This window comes from Megalobrama amblycephala, linkage group LG13 (assembly GCF_018812025.1).
Source record: "Megalobrama amblycephala isolate DHTTF-2021 linkage group LG13, ASM1881202v1, whole genome shotgun sequence".
NCBI lineage: Eukaryota > Metazoa > Chordata > Actinopteri > Cypriniformes > Xenocyprididae > Megalobrama > Megalobrama amblycephala.
This window is the reverse complement of record NC_063056.1, coordinates 33,174,758-33,196,828: the sequence shown is the minus strand read 5'-3', so window position 1 is coordinate 33,196,828 and position 22,071 is coordinate 33,174,758. Positions and strand designations below refer to the sequence as shown.

At 37.2% G+C, this 22,071-nt stretch overlaps 2 protein-coding genes across 6 annotated transcripts in view; both read right to left on the bottom strand.

Annotated features, from left to right (window-relative positions):
- Nucleotides 1-80: 80 nt before the first annotated feature.
- Nucleotides 81-4,119, bottom strand: fbl (fibrillarin). The gene is made up of 9 exons (XM_048152677.1): nt 3,950-4,119; nt 2,892-3,077; nt 2,649-2,789; nt 2,469-2,563; nt 2,209-2,379; nt 1,150-1,282; nt 951-1,063; nt 683-828; nt 81-480 (listed from the first exon to the last, which is right to left on the bottom strand). The coding sequence occupies exons 1-9, from the start codon at nt 3,957-3,959 to the stop codon at nt 456-458; spliced, it is 1,020 nt and encodes a 339-aa protein (XP_048008634.1). The 5' UTR covers nt 3,960-4,119; the 3' UTR covers nt 81-455.
- Nucleotides 4,120-8,801: 4,682 nt separating this feature from the next.
- The window catches only part of zgc:162160 (uncharacterized protein LOC561782 homolog), a 30,020-nt gene continuing 16,750 nt past the window's right edge, over nt 8,802-22,071 (bottom strand). The window contains exons 1-4 of one of the 5 annotated variants that reach the window (XM_048152675.1): nt 20,519-20,773; nt 19,362-19,495; nt 17,754-18,630; nt 8,802-10,176 (exon numbers count right to left, since the gene is read on the bottom strand). In XM_048152675.1, the coding sequence (XP_048008632.1) occupies nt 9,821-10,176; nt 17,754-18,630; nt 19,362-19,439 (1,311 nt within the window). In that variant the 5' untranslated portion in view covers nt 19,440-19,495; nt 20,519-20,773 and the 3' untranslated portion in view covers nt 8,802-9,820. Of the gene's footprint in view, nt 10,177-12,711; nt 16,158-17,753; nt 18,631-19,361; nt 19,496-20,518; nt 20,774-22,071 lie in introns of those variants that run through there. The other 4 variants (XR_007178996.1, XR_007178997.1, XM_048152674.1 and 1 more) reach the window with 4 other exon arrangements.

Below are 22,071 nucleotides of genomic sequence, written 5' to 3'. Positions count from 1 at the left end.
ACAAACATAATACAGAAAAAAAGGAGAATCTTTAAACAAATGTGTTTTCTGTAAATGTTCCACAAATAACAGCCATGACATTCGATTGTTAAAATATTTTTTACTAAAAATATTCAAAGAAACCATAACAAATGTCTGCTTTGGAAAACTTGATTTAGCTGACAACACATGTAGCTTCCAATAATTCTTACAAGCAAAACACAAAGTTCATCTCTCAGTACAGTATATTACATGACAGATGATGATCATACAAAAGGAAAAACAGGAGTAGAGTTACTCTCCATAAACAATATGTTGCCTGTGCCATTCAGAGGGATACACTCCCATCCAAGTGGAAACAGGAAAATGGTTCAGATATATCAGTCTTTTGTCATCTGCTCTGGGTCCATCTAGTGGCTGAAGCAGTTATTTCAGGAGCAAAGGAGGATGTGAAGTGATGAAAAATGACAAGACCCTCATTTCTTCTGCTTGGGTGGTGGTCTGCAAAAATAAATAAATTTGCAAAACTGAACTACACAAGAAACATTTCAACCTACAAGGTGAAGTAACCCAATTGTAATTCAGGTCTAAATAAGCAGCTGTTCAAACTATGGGCCACATTATTGTGCAAAACATTCTTTTGCTTTTATTTTTTATAGTCTGAATGTTCATGGCTCTTTTAGGTTTATACATGAAGACTCACCTGTAGATTCCCACAACAACTGCATGATCTCTCTCATATGGCTCCAGTGTCAGCTGTTCCTGAGGTTTCATGTTCTCAGAGCTCATCTTCTTCACTTCTGACGCAAACACTGCCTCTGGAGCAGCTGTTGAGTCAATGCAGTTAGCCTGATGGAGGGAAAAAAAAAAAAAAAAAAAAAAAAAAAGTTAACAACTGAAGACTGATGAATACTAAGTTTTACAGCAGCAAGAACATGATTAATGTCGACATATTAGCAGCATTACACTACCTTGATGGAAATAACAAAATGGCCTCCATTTTTCAGGAAATTGTGTGCATTGAGGGCGACGATTCTTGTTTGGTCAGGCTGAGCAACATCGGCAAAGATGACGTCCACCATGCCTTAAAGAAAACAAGGCATTGCTTTAATAAATAACCTTGCAATAAGCATTCTTTACCTTCCAAATGTTCACATCACAGGAACTTACCAACAAGCATGCGGTATTTGTGCGGGTGTCGTGCATCTTCAATGATGGGAATAATGTTGGTTCTCTTTTTGGCCACATTCAGCAAGTCTCTGCCCGATCTGTGAGAGAACTCGACAGCGTACACCAACCCCTCCTGTGAGTGAATGAATAAAAATTAGACAATGTCAAATAGTTCCAGAGATACTGTCTAACAGTGTCATGTCTGACAAAAGACAGCATCGTACATCTAAATAACTATAACATTAACATTAACTATTAATCAGTATTGTTAATTAAAATATTAAAATCATTTTCTGTGAATATAGTGCGTAAATAAAGCTGATATACAAATATTAGCTGAAAAAATTAAAAGAAATAAAAAATGTTGGGATTTTGGCAACTATCTGAAATAAAGTTTGATGTACAAAAAATTACTGAAACTACATCCGAAACAAAGAATATATAAAAAACTAAAGTGACAAATTAAAACTAAAAATAACTAAAATATAAACAAAACCTCAATTCAAAATATTAACATTATAATAATATATAAAGAATCACAAAAATCACTGTAAATTGCTTCTATTTTTTAGCTAAAATATATAAAATGTTTTTTTTTTTTCCTATGTTAAAATGCTATTCCAGCTTAATCAACTATAATACATTATAGCAACTATAATATAACAATACCTGGAATTATGCCAAACACACACTTCAACTTTAAATGTTTAAGAGTTTTATTCGCTGATGTTGTGTGCAGATGTGGACTACGGAAGATTAGGGCCAAGCAATAATAAAAAAATAAAACCATCTCGAGATTAAAGTAATTTTAATGTGAGATTAAACTTGTTAAATTGAGAAAAAGTCAAAATACAATGTTGAGAATAAAATTATTAAATTTAGAATTAAGTCGTGTTTCGAGAAAAAAAAAAGTCTAAATAAAATGTCGAGAACAAACTCTTTAAATTTTGAGAATAAAGTCATTATGTTTTGAGATAAATCTCATTAAATTGAGAGAAAAAAAAAAAAAAAAAAAAGTTAAAATAAATCGACAATAAAAAAAATAAGTCCTCCACATACCGGTCCAACAATGTCAGAAACATGGGATACAGTAGTCCCTGACGCAGCTCCCAAGTACATGACCTTTGCTCCCGGCTTGATGTGGATCTGGTCAACACCTCCTAAAATGGCTGCGGCCAGCTTTGACCGGAAAGGATTCCATGCTCTGTACTCAATTTTAGTTTCCCCTTCCTTAAATCAGGAAAAATTAACATGCAATGAATACAATGCTTTCTAGACTTACTCTAGCGAAATTCAGAGACATGCTACTACATGCTCACCTCAACACTTATTCTCTTCTCTCCGTACACAGACTCGCCAATCACCATGTTCTTTGTGACCAGGGCATCCTCCTTACCACGGCAGATAAAAACTCCTGTCATTTAAAACAGAATGTTAGCATGTAACATTGTAAGCAACAGCAAACTCAATTCAAGAAAGGTGTGACGTTGATGACCCACCTTCATGTCTATGGGGCTCTACGGTCACCCTTTTGCCCCCTCTGAACCCTCCTCGTCCTCCTCCTCTTCCTCTAGGAGTGCCACGGCCACCCCCTCGTCCACGGAAGCCTCCTTCACCTCCAGGAGACCTGAATCCTCCACCTTTACCAAACAAGACACAAAGAAATGCATCAAAACACAATTTTTCTGGCATGTCAGACAATACCAAAATTAAATAGAAAAGGAAATTAACATTTTGCTTACCACCACCTCTACCTCCTCGAAATCCTCCTCTTCCACCCCTGTCTCCTCCTCCTCCTCCTCCTCTTCCTCCGAAGCCTCCTCTACCTCCTCCAAAGCCTCCTCTACCTCCTCGACCTCCACCTTCTCCGAAGCCTCCTCGACCTCCACCAAAGCCTCCTCTACCTCCACCTCCTCTCGGGCTGAATCCTGTCAAGAGAACTCAAATATTAATTCATTGGACCAATAACAGTAAGACTTTGTTTACAAGAAGAAGAAAAAAATCAGGCAGAATGATATAAGACTGTAGTCAGCTGCAACAAATCAAACTTTATATTAGGAAAATCTTCAGGTAAAATAACATTATGATTAAGTAGTTAAAAAAAAAAAAAAAAACACATTATTGATATTATTATAAACAAGGGTTGCAACAGGGCCCTGGTGTTTAAATGCCCTAAACCACTTGTTCACAACTACACTACATACAAAGTTAAAAATCATTCATTGGTAACTTTGGGGTTGTGTCTAATATTTACGTCTTTGCTAGAGGTTGTTCACTGAACCAGAACTACTTTTTTTACTAGGTTGTCGACGTGAACATGGTCTGACAGAGGAAACAACGTGTTTCTCAACAATGTGTGTAAACTCCAGCATGAAAATAAGCCTTGAGCACATTGTCCAGTTAAAATCAAATATATTCACTTTTTATTTAATAATAAATACAACGCAACTAAGTAAAGTAATCTTAGAAACAAATTAATAGTTTCTCTAGTTAATAGCCATGTGGGGCTTTAGCACCGCGTGCGCGGCATGGCTCACGCGCAATGTTATACACTGCAATAAATATAGTCGAAACCAATATTTTCTTTATAAAACCACACAAAATGTTTAAATACATACTAATAAAATAACAAACAATGTCATTACATCTCATAGAAAAGCGTTTAGTGCACGAAAACTTTAAGCGCGTGGCTAACTTGGCCGGCATGATAACACGAGCAAATCCAACATATAAACACTTATGTTTCATCGCGCGACCTTAAAATCCAAAATGAATGCATCGAAAACTATAAACAACTTACCTGGTTTCATTTTATCGTACTATGTGTGGCTAATCCTGTTTTAATTACACAAATAGCTGCCGATAATAGAGTCGTGCAGCTCTTTCTCCGGAATCTTTCAGCACTGATCAGGTGGCCACATGTGCGTCGAACGTCTTTCCCATAATGCACTTGCAAAAACGTGGTTCTTGCTCGTTGTATCGCCTTCTAGCGGGAAACATTGAAACTACAGTCATGCAACTGCGTCATTCATGTGATTGTAATGAGCCAACAGTGCATCATTGAAATAAATGGATATTTTCGTTTATGAAAGACTACACACTTAAACAAATGTTCTACCACATGTTTTGTAGAAATTGTAATTATACCATGTTTTGGGCAGAATTTTGTAAGTTGCAGTAGGCTACAATGTAAATATATAATGTTTCATGAATATGGTAATCATTAAGCACTATGGAATTAACATGTATTTCACTCGAAAAGCACTTTGATCAGCTTCTAATTAAATGTTCTATCTAGAGCAATGTATAATGGCTATCAAGCTGCACTAATATTCATATAATGAAACAAAAGGAACAAGTCAGCTGGGTGTCCACGGACTTTAAAACTCAAAGGACTTAATTAATGAGGAATCACTTTATAAAAAGAGCTGATAGAGAAAAACAACAAACAGAACAAATTAAACTTCACACTGAACTCTGCAAAAAGTATTTTGGCTTAACCCATGCACCTGGTTATTGGCACTTTTTTTTCAGGAAAAACAGTACTCCTTTTATGTTCCAAGGTCACTGGGGAAATTCTCTTTTAGGAAGGAAGTATGTACTTTGAATTATTCACTATAATGTATAGAAGCCACTGAGAGCAGTTAATCTCATTCTTTAAAACTCTTGAGCTCATGATTAGAAAATATCATTTGTACTTTAACAATGACCCCAACAAGATTTGCTTTAGTTTCTTATATAACCCGAATTCCGGAAATGTTGGGATGTGTTTTAAAATTTGAATAAAATGAAAACTAAAAGACTTTCAAATCACATGAGCCAATATTTTATTCAATAGAACATAGATAACATAACAAATGTTTAAACTGAGAAATTTTACAATTTTATGCACAAAATGAGCTCATTTAAAATTTGATGCCTGCTACAGGTCTCAAAAAAGTTGGGACTGAGGCATGTTTACCATGGTGTAGCATCTCCTCTCAAAACAGTTTGAAGGCGTCTGGGCATCATGAGTTTCTGGAGTTTTGGTGTTGAAATTTGGTCCCATTCTTACCTGATATAGGTTTCCAGCTGCTGAAGAGTTTGTGGTCGTCTTTGACGTATTTTTCGTTTAATGATGCGCCAAATGTTCTCTATAGGTGAAAGATCTGGGGTCTCATTTATAAAGCGTGCGTACGCAATAAACGGGGCTGGAAACGTGCGTACGCCAGTTCCCACGCAAAGGTTGTGATCTAAAAAACCAACTTGACGGGAGAATGTGCGCACCTTTAAAGGTGCCCTAGAATTAAAAATTGAATTTACCTTGGCATAGTTGAATAACAAGAGTTCAGTACATGGAAATGACATACATTGAGTTTCAAACTCCATTGTTTCCTCCTTCGAAATCTCATTTGTTTAAAAGACCTCCGAAGAACAGACGAATCTCAACATAATGGGGGGGTGTACGCCCCCAATATTTGCATATGCCAGCCCATGTTCCCAACATTATGAAAGGCATTAGACAAGGGCAGCCAGTATTAACGTCTGGATGTACACAGCCGAATCATCAGACTAGGTAAGCAAGCAAGGACAATAGCGAAAAATGGCAGATGGAGCGATAATAACTGACATGATCCATGATATCATGATATTTTTAGTGATGTTTGTAAATTGTCTTTCTAAATCGTTTCGTTAGCATGTTGCTATTGTAGGCTACTGTTGGTTAAAGTTACCATCATTTATTACTGTATTCACGGAGACAAGAGCCGTTGCTATTTTCATTTTTAAACACTTGCAGTATGTAGCCTATAATTCATAAACACACAACTTCATTCTTTATAAATCTCTCCAACAGTGTGTAATGTTAGCTTTAGCCACGGAGCACTATCAAACTCGTTCAGAATCAAATGTAAACATCCAAAAAAAATACTATACTCACATGACCCGAAGCATGCATGTAGCATGCATGACGAACACTTTGTAAAGATCCATTTGAGGGTTATATTAGCTGTGTGAACTTTGTAAATGCACTGTATATAGAATCGCGAGCTCGATGGGCAGGGAGCACGAGATTTAAAGGGCCAGCAGCCCCTGAATCGGTGCATAGTTAATGATGCCCCAAAATAGGCAGTTATAGGCAAAAATAAGCAAAAATAATTTTAAAAAATCTATGGGGGTATTTTGAGCTGAAACTCAAGGTGACAAGGTGGAGATGCATGTATGCACAATCTTCCGTTGACTGGGATTTATAAAGGGATTTGTGCTCAGGAAAGATTTTTTTTTTTTTTTTTTGTGCGTACACAGAATCTAGCTTTTGTGCGTACGTACACTTTTAGGATGAAATCTATGCACAGTTTTATAAATGAGACCCCTGGACTGCAGGCAGGCCAATTCAACACCTGGACTCTTCTATGACGAAGCCATGCTGTTGTAATAGCTGCAGTATGTGGTTTTGCATTGTCCTGCTGAAATACACAAGGCCCTCCCTGAAATAGACATCGTCTGGAGGGGAGCATATGTTGTTCTAAAACCTTTATATAACTTTCAGCATTCGTAGTGCCTTCCAAAACATGCAAGCTGGCCATACCGTACGCACTTATGCAGCCCCATACCATCAGAGATACTGGCTTTTGAACTGAATGCTGATAACATGCTGGAAGGTCTCCCTCCTCTTCAGCCCGGAGGACACGGCGTCCGTGATTTCCAACAAGAATGTCAAATTTGGACTCGTCTGACCATAGAACACTTTTCCACTTTGAAACCATTTTAAATGTCCATTTTAAATGAGCCTTGGCCCACAGGACATGACGGTGCTTCTGGATGGCTTCCTTTTTGCATGATAGAGCTTTAGTTGGCATCTGCAGATGGCACAGCGGATTGTGTTTACCGACAGTGGTTTCTGGAAGTATTCCTGGGCCCATTTAGTAATGTCATTGACACAATCATGACGATGAGTGATGCAGTGTCGACTGAGGGCCCAAAGACCACAGGCATCCAATAAAGTTCTTTGGCCTTTTGTCCCTTACATACAGAGATTTCTCCAGTTTCTCTGAATCTTTTTTATGATGTTATACACTGTGGATGATGAGATTTGCAAAGCCTTCGCAATTTGACCTTGAGGTACATTATTTTTTTAAAGTATTCCACAATCTTTTTACACTCTTTCACAGCTCTGCCTATCTTTACTTCTAAGAGACTCTGCCTCTCTAAGACTTCCCTTTCATAGCTAATCATGTTTACAGACCTGATATCAATTAACTTAATTAGTTACTAGATGTTCTACCAGCTGAATTTTTTCAAAATTTCTTGCTTTTTCAGCCATTTTTTGCCACATGCCAACTTTTTTGAGACCTGTAGCAGGCATCAAATTTGAAAAGAGCTCATTAAATGGATAAAATTGTAAAATTTCTCAGTTAAAACATTTGTTATGTTATCTATGTTCTTTTGTGAATAAAATATTGGCTCATGTGATTTGAAAGTCTTTTAGTTTTCATTTTAACTTGTGTCATTTAAAACTTGTGTGTTAAAGTCCCCATGAAATCAAAATTGACATTTCTTTCTTTTTTTAATGGAATATTGCAGTATTTATTATAAATTTATCCAAGGACATCATCATTATTATTTTTTTAAAATCCTGTGCCCTCATAATCTTTAATTAAAATAATTTACTCTCCCTTCTTGCAGCGTTTTCTCATCTCTTCTCTGATGATGTGTTTGGCGAGAAGGCAGGATAACCTGTCGCTCACATGAGATTCACCATCCAATCAATTCCCAATAGACAAAATCCCCGCCTATACATTTTTCTGTTTGAGAAACTGCTCTATTTTAAAATGTAATAAATGTGATCAAAGCTGAATTTTCAGCATCATTACTCCAGTCTTCAGTGTCACATGATTCTTAAGAAATCATTCTAATATGCAGATTTGGTGCATATTTGCTGATTTTTTATAATTATCATCTATGTTGAAAACAGTTGTGCTGCTTAATATTTTTGTGAAATAATTTTTCAGGATTTTTTTGATGATAGAAAGTTCAATGAACATTATTTATTTGCATTAATTAAACTTATGTATTTAATTTAATAAAGTATTTATTAAATAGAATTTTTGAATAAATGTCTTCACTGTCGCTTTTGATCAATTTATGCATCCGTGATGAATAAAAGTATTAATTTCTCTCTTTATTTTTTAAAATCTTACCACAAATGTTTGAATGGTATGTTTCTACAAAAATGTTAAGCAGCAAAAACTGTTTTCAACATTGATAAGATGTTTCTTGAGCAGCAAATCCGCATATAAATGATTTCTGAAGGATCATGTGAAACTGAAGACTAATGATGCTGAAAATTCAGCTTTGCATCACAGGAATTAATTACATTTTTACATTTATTAAAATAGAAAACAATTATTTTGAATTGTAATAATATTTCACAATATTACTGTTTTACTGTATTTTTCATTCAATAAATGCAGCTTTGGTGAGCAGAAAAGACTTTCAAAAACAAACAAAAAAAGTTTCCAAACTAGGGAAGAAAAGACTATTGCAACTTCTATTTCATGCCGACTTTAGGTCCTGTGTTGTTGTAATGTTTCATCACAAGCGGTTTTAGATGACTATGTTGTTTTAAAATATAATTCTTATTATCATATTCTCATAGAAACTGAGATAGTGTCTGAGAAGGATAATCTTTTTATTTAATTGCTTTATTCACTTCTTGTAAATTAAAACAGAAATTGAATTTTATTAAATCTGGTGTAAAAAACAAAACAAAAAAGAAGAGCTATAAATAACAGTGAGGGTGTTCCTCAAGTGGAAATATGAATGGTAGACATAAGATATGGAAAATGACTAAAAATAGTAGCTACAATGTGTTTACATTTTAAACAAAATAAATGAGCAACAATTACATTGTGCGTTGTGTTTGCTGGGTGTTAATGTCCAAATTTTAGTGATTGTGATACATATCTGTTATTCAAAGAAATCCAAAAATTATTTCCCATCATTAACACTTTGGCACATCTCACTAGAAATTGTCAGCCAATCTAGACATATGGTCAGCCAACAGCAGAGGTCGCTGTAAAAAAAAAAAAAAAAAAAAAAAAAAATCGACATTTTACTTATTACAGATATTATTTTCTATACATGAGCATATGTTTATGATTCCATACATAATGTGCAATTGTAAGCATATTCTATGCATATTCAATATTCCCTTTATAGAGAATGGAATGTCCTTCATTAATAAAACAGAAAAACAAATGACCACCGTTTTTCCATAGAAAATGCTGTAGTGTAGCTATAAGCACCATCTGGGGCAATAAATCGCAATCTCTATAAATACAATGGATTTGGAAATACTTATAAACCTCAAAAGCAATGATGCAAGCTCTTAAGCAAGCATAGCACAAAGCTGCAATTATTTACATCTTATTTAAATAAATTGCATTTAAGTCCAAGCTGAAAGAGGTTTGAAGTATTTTTGCGCCTAAAATGTAAAAACTTTACCATGTGCAATTATGTTCTATTCTTGAAAACAGTTAATAACAGTAGTACCAGTGTGGGGTCAATGACAAAATGTAGGCCTATAGATGTGTAACTATTCCTCAGTTTTTGTGGTGTTTATGTGGCTGACGTGAGCTGTCTATTTTCATCTGCCACACAGGGGCAGCAAAAGACTGCAGATTGCATTAACTCATTCTTGCTCATATTCCATTCTGTTCACATCACCATTGCTAACAGTCTCTTCTGCTGCTGCTTCTTCTTCCTTGTCATCCTCCTCGTGCATCTCCTCTGGGCTTAGGGACTCTCCCAGGGTTGCTGGGGGTGAAACAGGGGGAGAAATAGGGGGCAAAGGGATAGCTTCCCCTTTCTTTGCCAGTTCTGCTAGCTCCCGTGCGGAGCAGGAAGGGGTCGGAGAGGGATAAGTGTGGTGGAAGGTGTCATAATCCACTTCGTAGAATCCCTCCTCCAATGAGAGCACAGGGGTAAAGCGTTCTCCCCAAAGCACCTCTGAGTTCAGGTACGAGCTGCGGGCTTGACATGTCATTCCTGTGGGGAAAGACAGATGAAAACGCTCATGAGCACAGAAAAGAACAACAAAAATAGCAATGAAAACAGAAAGAGGCTGAATCCAAATTAGACCTTCTATGGTGTGGACAATCAGGCTAAATTCAGACTGCAGGTTTAAGTGGCCCAAATCCGAATTTTTTGCTCATATGCGACTCGGGTCTGTTTTTTTTTTTTTTTTTATTACAGTGTGAACAGCTGAAATTACACGGAATCTGTTAATTTAGGCCACTTCCATATGTGGTCATAATTTAAATCAGATACAGGTCTGATGTTTTGCATTGCGGCCTCAGTCTGAACAGTCATATTGGGATTCACGCGACTTTTACGTCACTCTATATATCAAAATTTGTCACAATTCTGCCCTGATGGGAGTCACTCCAAAGATTTTACCGGTAGTTCTTTGAATAGTCAGTGGAGGAATGGTGTGCTTTTCTACTCAAATATGACAGTGACAGCTCTATACAAGCAAAAAATGTGGGGAAAAAAAACAGTATGAGAAGAACTTTGCTCTCTTTCTCCTCATCTGCATCCTTCTTATCGCCTGCACACAAATTCGCTGGCTTCTGCAGCACATCACCTGATAGCTGAACTGACTTCAGTAAACTCCTTGTTTACTTCCATATATGTGCCATTATAGTTCTTTTGTGCATGCGAGTCAGTTCAGGATCGTGACCTCTAATTTGATATTGGCCACATTTAAAAAAATGATGTGAACATCCAAACAAAAACATCAGATCTGAGTCAAAATCGGAATTGAACACTTGCTTGCAGTGTGAACATGACATTAGTTTATTAGAGAAAAATTAGAGACTTGAAGAAGCAAATCTCTTGTTAAATTAAATCCAAAGTAGGACAAAGAGCAATATTTGGAAAGTTAATTTTTTTAATTATTTATTTAGAGCAATACTTGAATATATAGTGGCTCTAAAACAAATGTAGACAATTAAGACATAGGCCTCCTTATAAATGTATGTATAATGTATAGATGTCTTTGCATCAGGCCTAATTGACAAAATGTTTAATTTCAAACCGTATCTGAGTTTATATAAACATAGGCTATAAAAAAAAAATATATATATTTTTGATTAGATACATACTGTTTTTTTTTTAATATTTTGTTATCTAATGCTATGACATAACATTTTTACTGTGGCTTAAGTTTGTAATATGTAAAACAGAATTTATTATTATTTCTTCATTTTGAACACTATTCAAACTATTGAACACTATTCAAATATCTGTTGTTTTATCATTTAAAACCTATGCTATTATTTGATACTTTGTTAAAAATACAATTTTAGTGTGTGTGTGTGTGTGTGTGTATATATATATATATATATATATATATATATAAAACTGATATGTGATATGAGCTGAAAATGTCTACATGATGCTGTATTGTGGAGATAAAACTGTAATGCAAAAAAAATATTCCAGTTTTCATCTTGATGAGGTCAATTCGGTATTGGCTACACATGAATCCCTCAATAAAACCCACTTCTGTAACATTTGCTGAAGAACTACCTGTTCCATTTCATCTTCTTCAAATACCTAAAGATCACAGTCTAATTGTGCTTTTGACCTTTTAAAGTTAGTGATGATCCTGCCAATATGTCAACAGAAATGTACTGTAAGCTTAATTCATTAAAAAAAATCATGTTTCCTGTGAAACACGCAGACATGTATGCACTTGTTCCACTGAATATTTATGTGCACACCACCTAAAAATAGAATACAAGCTTTTTAATCATCTGCTTAAGTGAACCTCAAATAAACGCATCAATTACTCCAGAGACATGCTGTGACAAACAGAGCAACAAAACACTTTCAACAAGCATTTTCAAAAACACACATAAGTAAACACACACAGTGATGTATAGCGGCTGTCATAATGAATATAAATGATATCTAGGAAAACCTCAGCAGATATCATTCATCAAACACATCAAAATTCATGAGATTCTCAGTGTAATAACCACACTGGGTAAGCATCTAACTATATAATCCATGCATACTACTGCAAAACCACAAGAGAAGTTTCACTTTCAGTGATAATGCTATGCAATTGACTTTAACACCTCCATTCGGACATTTTAAACTTGAAGTTTATTAATTTAAAGACATTTCACTGTGAATAAATGCTTTGGGCAATTCCAAAACATTAGACAAGAACCCAAGTAGAAGCAGAACCAAAGCCTCGCTGGTACTAAAGCCTTAATTTATTAAAGGAAATTGGTTTTAAAACATCTCAAAGCCTCTAAGGGCCACATCAAACAGGTTCTGCTAAGTGCAGCACCCCGTGGGCAGTTTAAAAGGATTTATTTAAGGGTATGTTCTGGGTTCAACACAAGTTAAGCTCTCTTGACAGCATCTGTGCCATCGACTACCACAGACAATAATTTCATCCCTCAGTTTGTAAAAACGTGTTTGAAATAATAAAAGTCTATGGTGCAACTAATTCCAGAGGGTTTAAAAGCTGAAATGTGTGAGGCTGTAGTGAAACACACGAAGGAGTAGAGGAACAAAATAGTCTTTAATAAAAAGGAACACACAGGACTTTGAACACTTAAACATAGATTGAACAAAGAACGGAACAAAACACAATACATGGGGAGTCAAACAGAGGAGGGAGGGAGGGAGGGAGGGGGATCAGGTGGAGGACGTGAAACAGTAGCAGGCAGAACAGTCCATGGGGAAATGGAGGGAGGGAGGAGCTAGGAGCAGGAGGAGCCAGGCGAGGACTCAAAGCTCAGCCAGGACGATGGCCCACAGTGGAGTTGACGGAGGGAGGAACCAAGGTTGGAGACTTGGCTGATGACTCCAGGGGGGCGACTGACGGAGATGAGGTCGATGGAAGTGGAGCCCAGGGCGCAGAAAGAGGGAAAGACCAAGGAGGAGTCTGAGGGAAGGCTGAGCCCGATGGAGCTAATGGGGTGTAGGAATAAAACGTAGCTGAAGGCCTGTTAAGTCTATGGCACAGGCAGGGTGACGTCTGACCAAGGCGCAGCCAGAGGGACGAGGGAGCCTGGTGGAGCCGTAAGGATGGTGGTCCCAGGTGGAGCCGAGGGAGGGAGGAACCAAGGTGGAGCCGACAGGTCAACGGGCCAAGGTGGAGTGACGGGATTGATGGCTGGAGGCGGAGTCAGGGGATCCTCTGAATGGGCAGAGCTGGAGACCGTAAGACCTGAGACAAATCCACACAAATGAGTGGCATCAGAAGAGGAGCCGAGAGACTGAAGCAGCGGAGGTGGAGCCGAGCAACTGGCTGAGTTTGGAAGAGGAGGTGGGCGAGAGAGGCTGGGTGGAACTAGTGGAGGCACAGAAATCTTCAAGCTGGGCGGAACCAGCGGAGATACAGGAGACTTGGAGCTGGGCGGAACCAACAGGGACGGGAGAATAAGGGAAACATCCTCTTCCAATTTAACATAAAACAGTTAGCAGAGGCCAGCTGCAGCTCACCCTCAGTGGTGGGTGTGTGGGTGGGGTCTTCCTATATTCCCTCGTACTCCATGAGCAGTCCCACACAGTGTTGCCGGCTCACGCACCTGGTCCTGGTGATGGTTGACTTAGTCCATGGTTGACTGGCTCTTTACTGGCTAGTGAGGGGGGAGCAAAGAAAGAAAGAAAGAAAAAAGCCGCAATCTAATCTTTTCAAGGTCCGGTACTCTGTCAGGGTGTGGCTGTAGTGAAGCACATGAAGGAGGAGTAGAGAAACAAATTTGTCTTTAATAAAATAAACAAGGAACAATCAGGAGATCGTCAGAGAAATAAACTAACACAACCACTTAAACATAGATGATACCAGACAAAACTGAACAAAACACAGAGCTTAACTACACAGGGAGTGTAATCAAAGATAAAACGGAACAGGTGTGGGAACAACCAGGGAAACCAACTAGAAAACTAAGGCAGGAACAACAGGAACAGAACTGAAACCAAAATGAAACCAAAACTGAACATACACATTACAGACAGGCATAAATTGGAAATAACTTTGCACAGATAAGAATAGAAACACTTTTATCACAATTAATACATATAATGTTTAAGTTTTGTGTGTATTTTAGCATTTATACCAGTGCAACAGAGAGCTGCCTGGAAGTTTCCATTACCCTGGTTGCCGCGACAAAAACCAAATAGGATTATTTAAAAAAATAAACAATTAAAAAAGCAGTTACTAAAAAAAATGTATGATTCTTACATGTTTTATCTACATGTTTATCTTCACAATTGAACACAACTTTTATGAATTTTGAATCCTAAATACAATCGGCAGAAGTAAAAAGCAAAACAAACTACACCACAGTTCCATGATTTCAATGTCACTAGCGTCAGACAACTCTTTAAGTCTTTATTTAAAAAATGTTTTCCCTGAAAATTTGAGTTAGAATAGTTTGCGAGAGCAAGATTCAAACGCAATAAGGCCCTGAAAGTGGACTAGTGAATAGATGAGTTTTCTTGTTCAGTGTGATGACATTTAATGTCCCCGACAACCTCTTTAGTCCCATTTTGCCACTTGTTAGCAATGGTCTATTTTTTTTAGTAAAAGCTTTAAAAAAAAAAAAATAAATAAAAAAATCACAAGGGGTACTACTGATGTATTTTATGTCACAGAATAAAAATAAAAATATCTTGAGCTTATGTTTTCCACAGATCTTACTTCAGCCATTTAACCAAAAACTCACTTACTTCAGGACAACGGAACCTGCCAAAATACCTCCAGGCCTACAAAAATACATCATCCCCGCAGCACTCTATGTCTTTTCCCATAGACCGCTATTGTTAATGCATTATTATAATTATTATTTTTTCTCTGTTGTAAGCGGCAACATGTTCCAAACCTGTATGACATTCTTTCTTGTATGGGATACAAAATAAGAGATTTAGAAAATTGTCTCAGTGCTGTTTTGTCCATACAATGAATCATACAATCCATATATGTTGTTTTGAACCCCAATGACATTCATTATATGGACAAGAACAGTTAAATTCTTCAAGATGTCTTCTTTTGCATTCCACAGAAGAAAGTAAGTCAACAACATGAGGGTGAGTAAATGACAGATTTTTGGAGGAAGTATCCCTTTAAGAGTGAGCTGTTGCTGAGGTTCAAGCTTAAATTAAATTTGTTATGAGAACAGTTATAATTGTTATTAGACCTGGACCAAGTTCTGTATCTCCCTGATGTCATTACCCTTATTGGCCAATCTTAAACCTCAATTATTTCATTACTTATCACTGTCAGACATGAAAAGAAATCAATAATTATTCTCTATAATTTTCCAATTTCATTAGGCCTTGAGGTACAGTCATGACCTGAATAGTTTGGTATTATTTCTGATACTGATTCTTTTACTGTTATCCTGCTTTTTGTCTAATAATAGATAGGTTAAACCTACATTGACTGAAAGTGGGATGCTCTTGAATGTCAGATGTGAGACAAAAAAAGTTTAACTGCTCTGAACAAGTGTGATGATTGTGGACTGAAGCTACTCACTGCATCCCACTCCTGAGCAATGATTCATTATTTTAGATGTAGGAGAGAGTGTTTTTTGAGCCGTGTGTGTATTTATGTATGTGTGAGAGTGAAATGCATTATAGTTCTTTCAATTGTCTTCTGCTCACTAATTTCCCTGAGGCGGATCTATTGACACGCCATGAGCTTGTCTTACTGAGAAACATCTCAAGAGTCCTCCATCTTCCTGCTCCATGCAGGCAGCAATATCTGTCTATACTGACACAGAACACAATGCAAAAGCTAATTAGCATAGTGTAATTGCAACTGCTGTCACATGAATACACTGTCAATATAATTAGCGAATCCCATGAAAATACCATATCACGCCCTGCTGTCAGCATTCTGTTACCAGGGGAACTGTGGTAAATCTGGTCACTTTTCATGTTTGACTGTCAGGCAACACCCATTTAAATACTTCTGATTCATCCAAGGAGCTCTGATTTACCTGGAAAGAGACATCCGTTAACATTCCCATTCATCTCAATGGCAGTAACTCAGCCTGTGCATCCAGAATCACTTTGGGAATTATTTTTTCCCATTACACATTGTTAAAGTTAAAGTTCACCCTAAATTGAAATTGTCATCATTTACTCACCCTCAAGCTGATCCAAAACCTTATGACTATCTCTCTACCCTAGAATACAAAAGGTGATTTTTTCCCCCTCCGAAGAATATCCCGGCAACTCCTTTCAATATAAAGTAGATGAGGACTGAGACGGTCAAGCTACTTAAAGGACCCAAAAGCAAACATAAGATTTTCATAAAAATGACTCGCATGCTATATTCCAAGCCTTCTGAATTTTTCATATTTAACCTTTGCAACCAGATCAGAGAGTTTAACTAAATCACTCTTATTCATAAACAAATCATTTGTTTTTGTGAACTGGATCAACAGATTAATTCAACTCCAAAATTATTTGATGCCCTGTTCATCACACAAAGTAATTATGCTTCTGAAGAATTTAAATATAGTACATGATACATAGAGATACACATTATAAAATTTCATGATATCATTTTGTAGTTCTTTGTTGTCATTTTTGAGCTTGACAACTCCACTTTCGTTACACAAAATATTCTTAAATTATGAAAAAAATTGTATTCCATGGAAGAAAGACAATCATATAGGTTTTAAATGACAATTTTCATTTTTGGGATTTTAATATTTTATTATATTATGTAAAAATGTACATTTAAAATAAATAAATATATATATATATTTTACATTTTTAAATTGAGAACTGGTTAATCATCTACGGTAACACTTTACAGCAAGGTTCATTAGTTAAACATTAGTTAATGTATTAACTAACATGAACTAACCATGAGCAATACATTTGTTACTGTATTTACTAATCTTCGTTAACGTTAGTTCATGAAAATACAGTTGTTCATGTTAGTTCACAGTGATTTAACTAATGTTAACAAGATTTCAATAATGTATTAGTAAATGTTGAAATTAACATTAATAAAGATGAATAAATGCTGTATAAGTGCATTTCATTATTAGGTCATGTTAACTAATGTAGTTAACTAATGTTAACTAATGAACCTTATTGTAAAGTGTTACCACATCTACTTTAATAATCAAATATTTGTCATTTAAATGCTGCTTTTTAACTGAAATACATGTCTACTTTTTACAGAGCCTTTAAGGAGACATGGTGGTGGAAAAAAATATTAGATAGGAGGAAAAATAATAAGTTAATGCTTTTGCGTTTACTGGTAAACTGTGTTTGCTCACCAAACCTTTGCTTTCGCTTGCAAAACGTTTGTGTTCTTTGAGATTGAACGCAAAGTTTCTCGAAGAAACGCAAAATATTTGCGAGAGAACGCAAAAGCATTGCCAAATAATTTTTCCTCCCACATATTTTTTTTTTCTTCACCATGTCTCTTTAGGGGGTCCGTAACTTTTGAATGCCAGTCAGTGGAGAAACATGTTGTTTTGCTTGCATAACAGTGTAGTTATGACATTTGCCAGCAGGGGAACAAGACTCATCATGTTACCCACGCTCTCTCATTCTCTGTGATCTACACTCACCTGTGGCCTCTACCATTCCTTCCAGGATGACCACTATTTCAAACTCTTCTCGTGCCAGTTGCTCCTGAGAGATGTCCCAGAAGGGGCTGTTCTTGTTGATCTCATGGCAAATGATCAGCGGTGACACCAGAAACAGTCGATCGTCCCCCGTATCAAAGCCCACATTAATGTCCGTCTGGTTTAGGGGGATGAACTCTCCTTCCTTGGTCTGTTTAGATCGGATGAGCTTGGCCCTAATGGAGGCCTCCACTATGTGCGAGTTTCGCAAGTCACCGACACGGAACATCAAACACAGTTTGCTGTCCCGCACGGATATCACAGCTGTGTTGGAAAACATGAGCGTTTCGGCGCGTTTCTTTGGCTGTGAGATTTTCACAAACATGCAACCCACCATGAAGGCATTGACGATGGAGCCCAAGATGGCCTGCACCAGAAGCAGGATGATTCCCTCGGGGCATTTGTCCGTTATGACACGGTACCCATAACCGATGGTGGTCTCGGTCTCGATGGAAAAAAGGAACGCAGAGACGAAGCCATTAAGGTTATTCACACAAGGTGTCCACTTGGCGTCATCAGTATGGTCCAGATCTCCACGGATGTAGGCGATGAGCCACCAAATGAGGCCAAAAAACACCCAGGTGGTGGTGTAGACCAGCGTGAAGACCAGCAGATTGAAGCGCCACTTTAAGTCCACTAGCGTGGTGAAGATGTCTGTCAGGTAACGGTAGGTTTCGCGCACGTTTCCATGGTGGACATTGCACTTGCCGTCCTTTTCCACGTAGCGCTGCCGCCGTTTCTTCAGCGAACATCCTGCAGGATCAGAAGCGTCTCCTCCTCCCACAACTCCCCCGACAACCATCGTACGGTCTGTGGGGATCTACCGTCATGTGCGAGTGAATGAAGCAAAAATAGAAAAAGAAGACAGAAAAGAAACATCAAAATAAGCTAAAAGAAAAAAATAAACTATCAAAATATGGTAAACAAAACTTAAAAGCAGGACAGTTAATATCAGTGTTGGTGAGTAACTAACAAAAAGTAGTGACCCTACTGGTTTAGTATGTTTGTTTGTTTTTTCAAAATAGAGTAGCCTTTTCAGTAACAAGCTAGTTTCCAACAAGTGGCACTGTAATTCATCAGTGATGCATTATATTGATCAAAAGTGTAAAGACAGTAAAGACATATATGTTAATATTTCCATTAAAATATTAAGCAGCAGTTTCTTGAGCACCAAATCAGCATATTGATGATTTTTGAAGGATCAAGTGACATTAAAGACTGGAGTAATGATGCTGAAAATTCAGCTTTACCATCACAGGAATAAACAGTTCTTTTAAATTGTAATAATATTTCACAATATTTCTGTCTGTCTGGATTTTTTTGATCAAATAAATGCAGTCTTGGTCAGCATAAAACACTTCTTTCAGAAACATAAAAAAATCTAAATCAACCCCAATCTTTACAATGCAGTTAGTCGTTAAATTGACTGTAGCTGAACTACTGTAAACTATGAGCTTGTAACTTAGCAAGCAACAGTTCCAAGGTAGCTTCCCCAACATTCATACATGTAAAACAACATAAAAGAATAGTAAATGTGATAACTGAACTTACTTTATCATTGGAATCAATCCATTTTTTTGGCAGCTTGATGCCCTGTTTTTCCACATCCTGGCCCTTAAAGCTACTCATGGCCCGGAAGCCGTAGACGTCGTCACTGATCCAACACAGTAGCTGGAGCTTTCCAACTATTAAAATCAAACACATGAAAGCTAGTAGGTGAAACTCGTAATGGACAGCAAAGATTGGAGTAATTGGTCTCACTTTACATTAGGTGGCCTTAAAAAGGGATCGTTAACCCAAAAATGAAAAGTGATCCCATGATTTATTCACCCTCTAGACATCCTAGGTGTATATGACTATCTTCTTTCAGACAAACACAATCAGAGATATATTTAAAATAGGGCTGTGAATCTTTGGGTAGACAGCGATTCAATTCGATTCACGATTCACAGGTGTTCGATTCGATTCAAGAACAATTTTTGTAAATTCGAGACGATTCACATTAAAATTCGATTCGATTCGATTAATTCGATTTGATTCTGCATTTTAATATGCATTTATAGGGGTATTGAAATGCTTCCCTCAACGTGTTTTAGTCAGGGTGTGAATTACACAGTGGCCTTCAGGGGGTCAAAGAATAAGGGGAAAACAAACAAACAAACAATTGTTAACATTGTTAATGTTAGTTCATGTTGGTTCTTAATGATGCTACATAACTTTATTTTAACAGCCTATAAAAATTGGCATATGTGGAAATTTACATAAGCCAAAACTTTAAAAGGGCTTTAAAATTATTTTTAGGCCTAGTTCATGTTAAATATAGTGGAGGATAGTGTTAAAGGCTACACAACCTGTTCCAGGTACATTAGAAATACCAATGCTTACATGGAGAGACTATCATGCACTTTCCCAACTAATCTTAAACTAACTTTTCTTCACGGAATAGTTATAAAACCCATCTCTGTTCTCTTTATATGGAACATTTTCCTTATGGTGATTCTGAAAGAAAACGCGCTGGGTTTCTACTGTTGCTATAGTAACGAACGCAACTTTAACGCGCATCTGATTGATAAACCGCGCGCTCTTATGTCAGTGTTGTTAATGTTGTAGTTATTTCAGCAGTTTCCTCGCACATTCAGTTTAATGACATTAAGTTCATAATTTCATTTATCATTCATTGAACTGTGCGTATGCATTTAGACACTTACATTATGTGTTTGCTCCGTCCATGCAATAAATGCGCGCCTTCAGGTAATGTCAACGAACCATTTCCGACTTTTCCACGCAATAAAAGCGTTTTATTTCAACAGTAGTGACCGCGCAATGACTTGGCAGCTTTATCAATGGCTTGAACAGTTTGACTCAGGACTACTGCTGTCTTAATAGAGAACTGTCATATGCTCATGTGAACAGCTGTGACCGTCCTGAGGAGAGCTCAAACGTGGGCTACGGACTGAGCGCGCGCGCAATCCAGTGAGAGGCGGTAAAGTGCAGCCGCGCGTATCTGTGAATGAGAGCTGTGAGGGAAGGCGCAAAATGACGGCGCACAACGTCTCCATCAATTTGCGCATGTAGTAATTTAATGTTTATATATTTTAAAGTACTGAATCACTATAGAATCGCGATTAATCCGATTCTTTGCATTTTACATCGATTATCGACCGAAATAAACGATTCACGATTCAAAAAACATGTTTCAAGATCGATGCATATGCATCGTCAGGATTTGTAATCGATGCATCGAGAAAACGAGTGAATCGTACACCCCTAATTTAAAAATATCCTGTCTCTTCCAAGCTTTATAATGGTAGTGAATGGGGGGCCTGTTTTGAAGCCTCCCCCCCCCCCCCCCCATCATAAATATGATCCATACGGTTGCAGGGGGTTAAAAAGTTTTTGTAAGAAAAACATACATATTTAAAGGTCCTGTTTTTTGTGTTTTTTTGAAGCTTTGATTGTGTTTATAGTGTGCAATATAACATGTGTTCATGTTTCGCGTGTAAAAAAAACACAGTATTTTTCACATAATTTACTTATCTGTATACCGCTGTTTCCACTGTCATAAAAACGGGCTGATGACTTCCTTGTTCTATGAAGTCCCTCCTTCAGAAATACGTAACGAGTTCTGATTGTGCCAGCGGTTCCTGTGTTGTGATTCGACAGCTCTGAGCGCACCGTGCCCAGAAAAGTTACGCCTCTTACCATAACGTGGAGATGCACGCGCTCAGTGTTATTGTAAACATGTCTTTAATTTTACCCTATCAATTTGAGCTGGAATCAGACCCGGTGATTGGACTGCGGGATGAAAATAACAGCGTTTCGACGACATGGCGACAAACACACTCTACAAACGCAACTCTTGTGTATTCCTGTGGGCGGAGGTTAGTCAAAAAACTGTTTTAGTGACGTCATTAAAGAAGGAAGTAGAGGGATGTAGTCCAAACTGGCCGTTCGATGTAGGCGACTTCTGTTAAATAAAATATCTCGCTTGGCATTGAACTTTGAGCTTTAAAATTTTACAGATTTTATTTATACTCTAACAACAACATTACACACTAACTAAAGTTTGAAACATGGGATCACGAAGAACGGGACCTTTAAAACTTTATAAACTAAACACACTGCGCAAGTCGACTAGTGCCAAATGAGTAACCCCCCTGCCGCGATGTATGACGTAGGATGTATCGTAAGCTTAGACCCCTCTCGTGGTTCAAAAAAATAGGGCTGGGCAACAAACTCAAGCTCCTCTTCTCTTATATCG

Bases quoted from the DNA above. Each gene is read 5' to 3' on its own strand.
- fbl (XM_048152677.1), bottom strand. The intron at 2,790-2,891 runs GTAAGCAAAATG...TGTTTGGTAAAG, and splicing joins TCGAGGAGGTAGAGGTGGTG to GTGGAGGATTCAGGTCTCCT. The intron at 2,380-2,468 runs GTGAGCATGTAG...TCCTGATTTAAG, and splicing joins AGAAGAGAATAAGTGTTGAG to GAAGGGGAAACTAAAATTGA.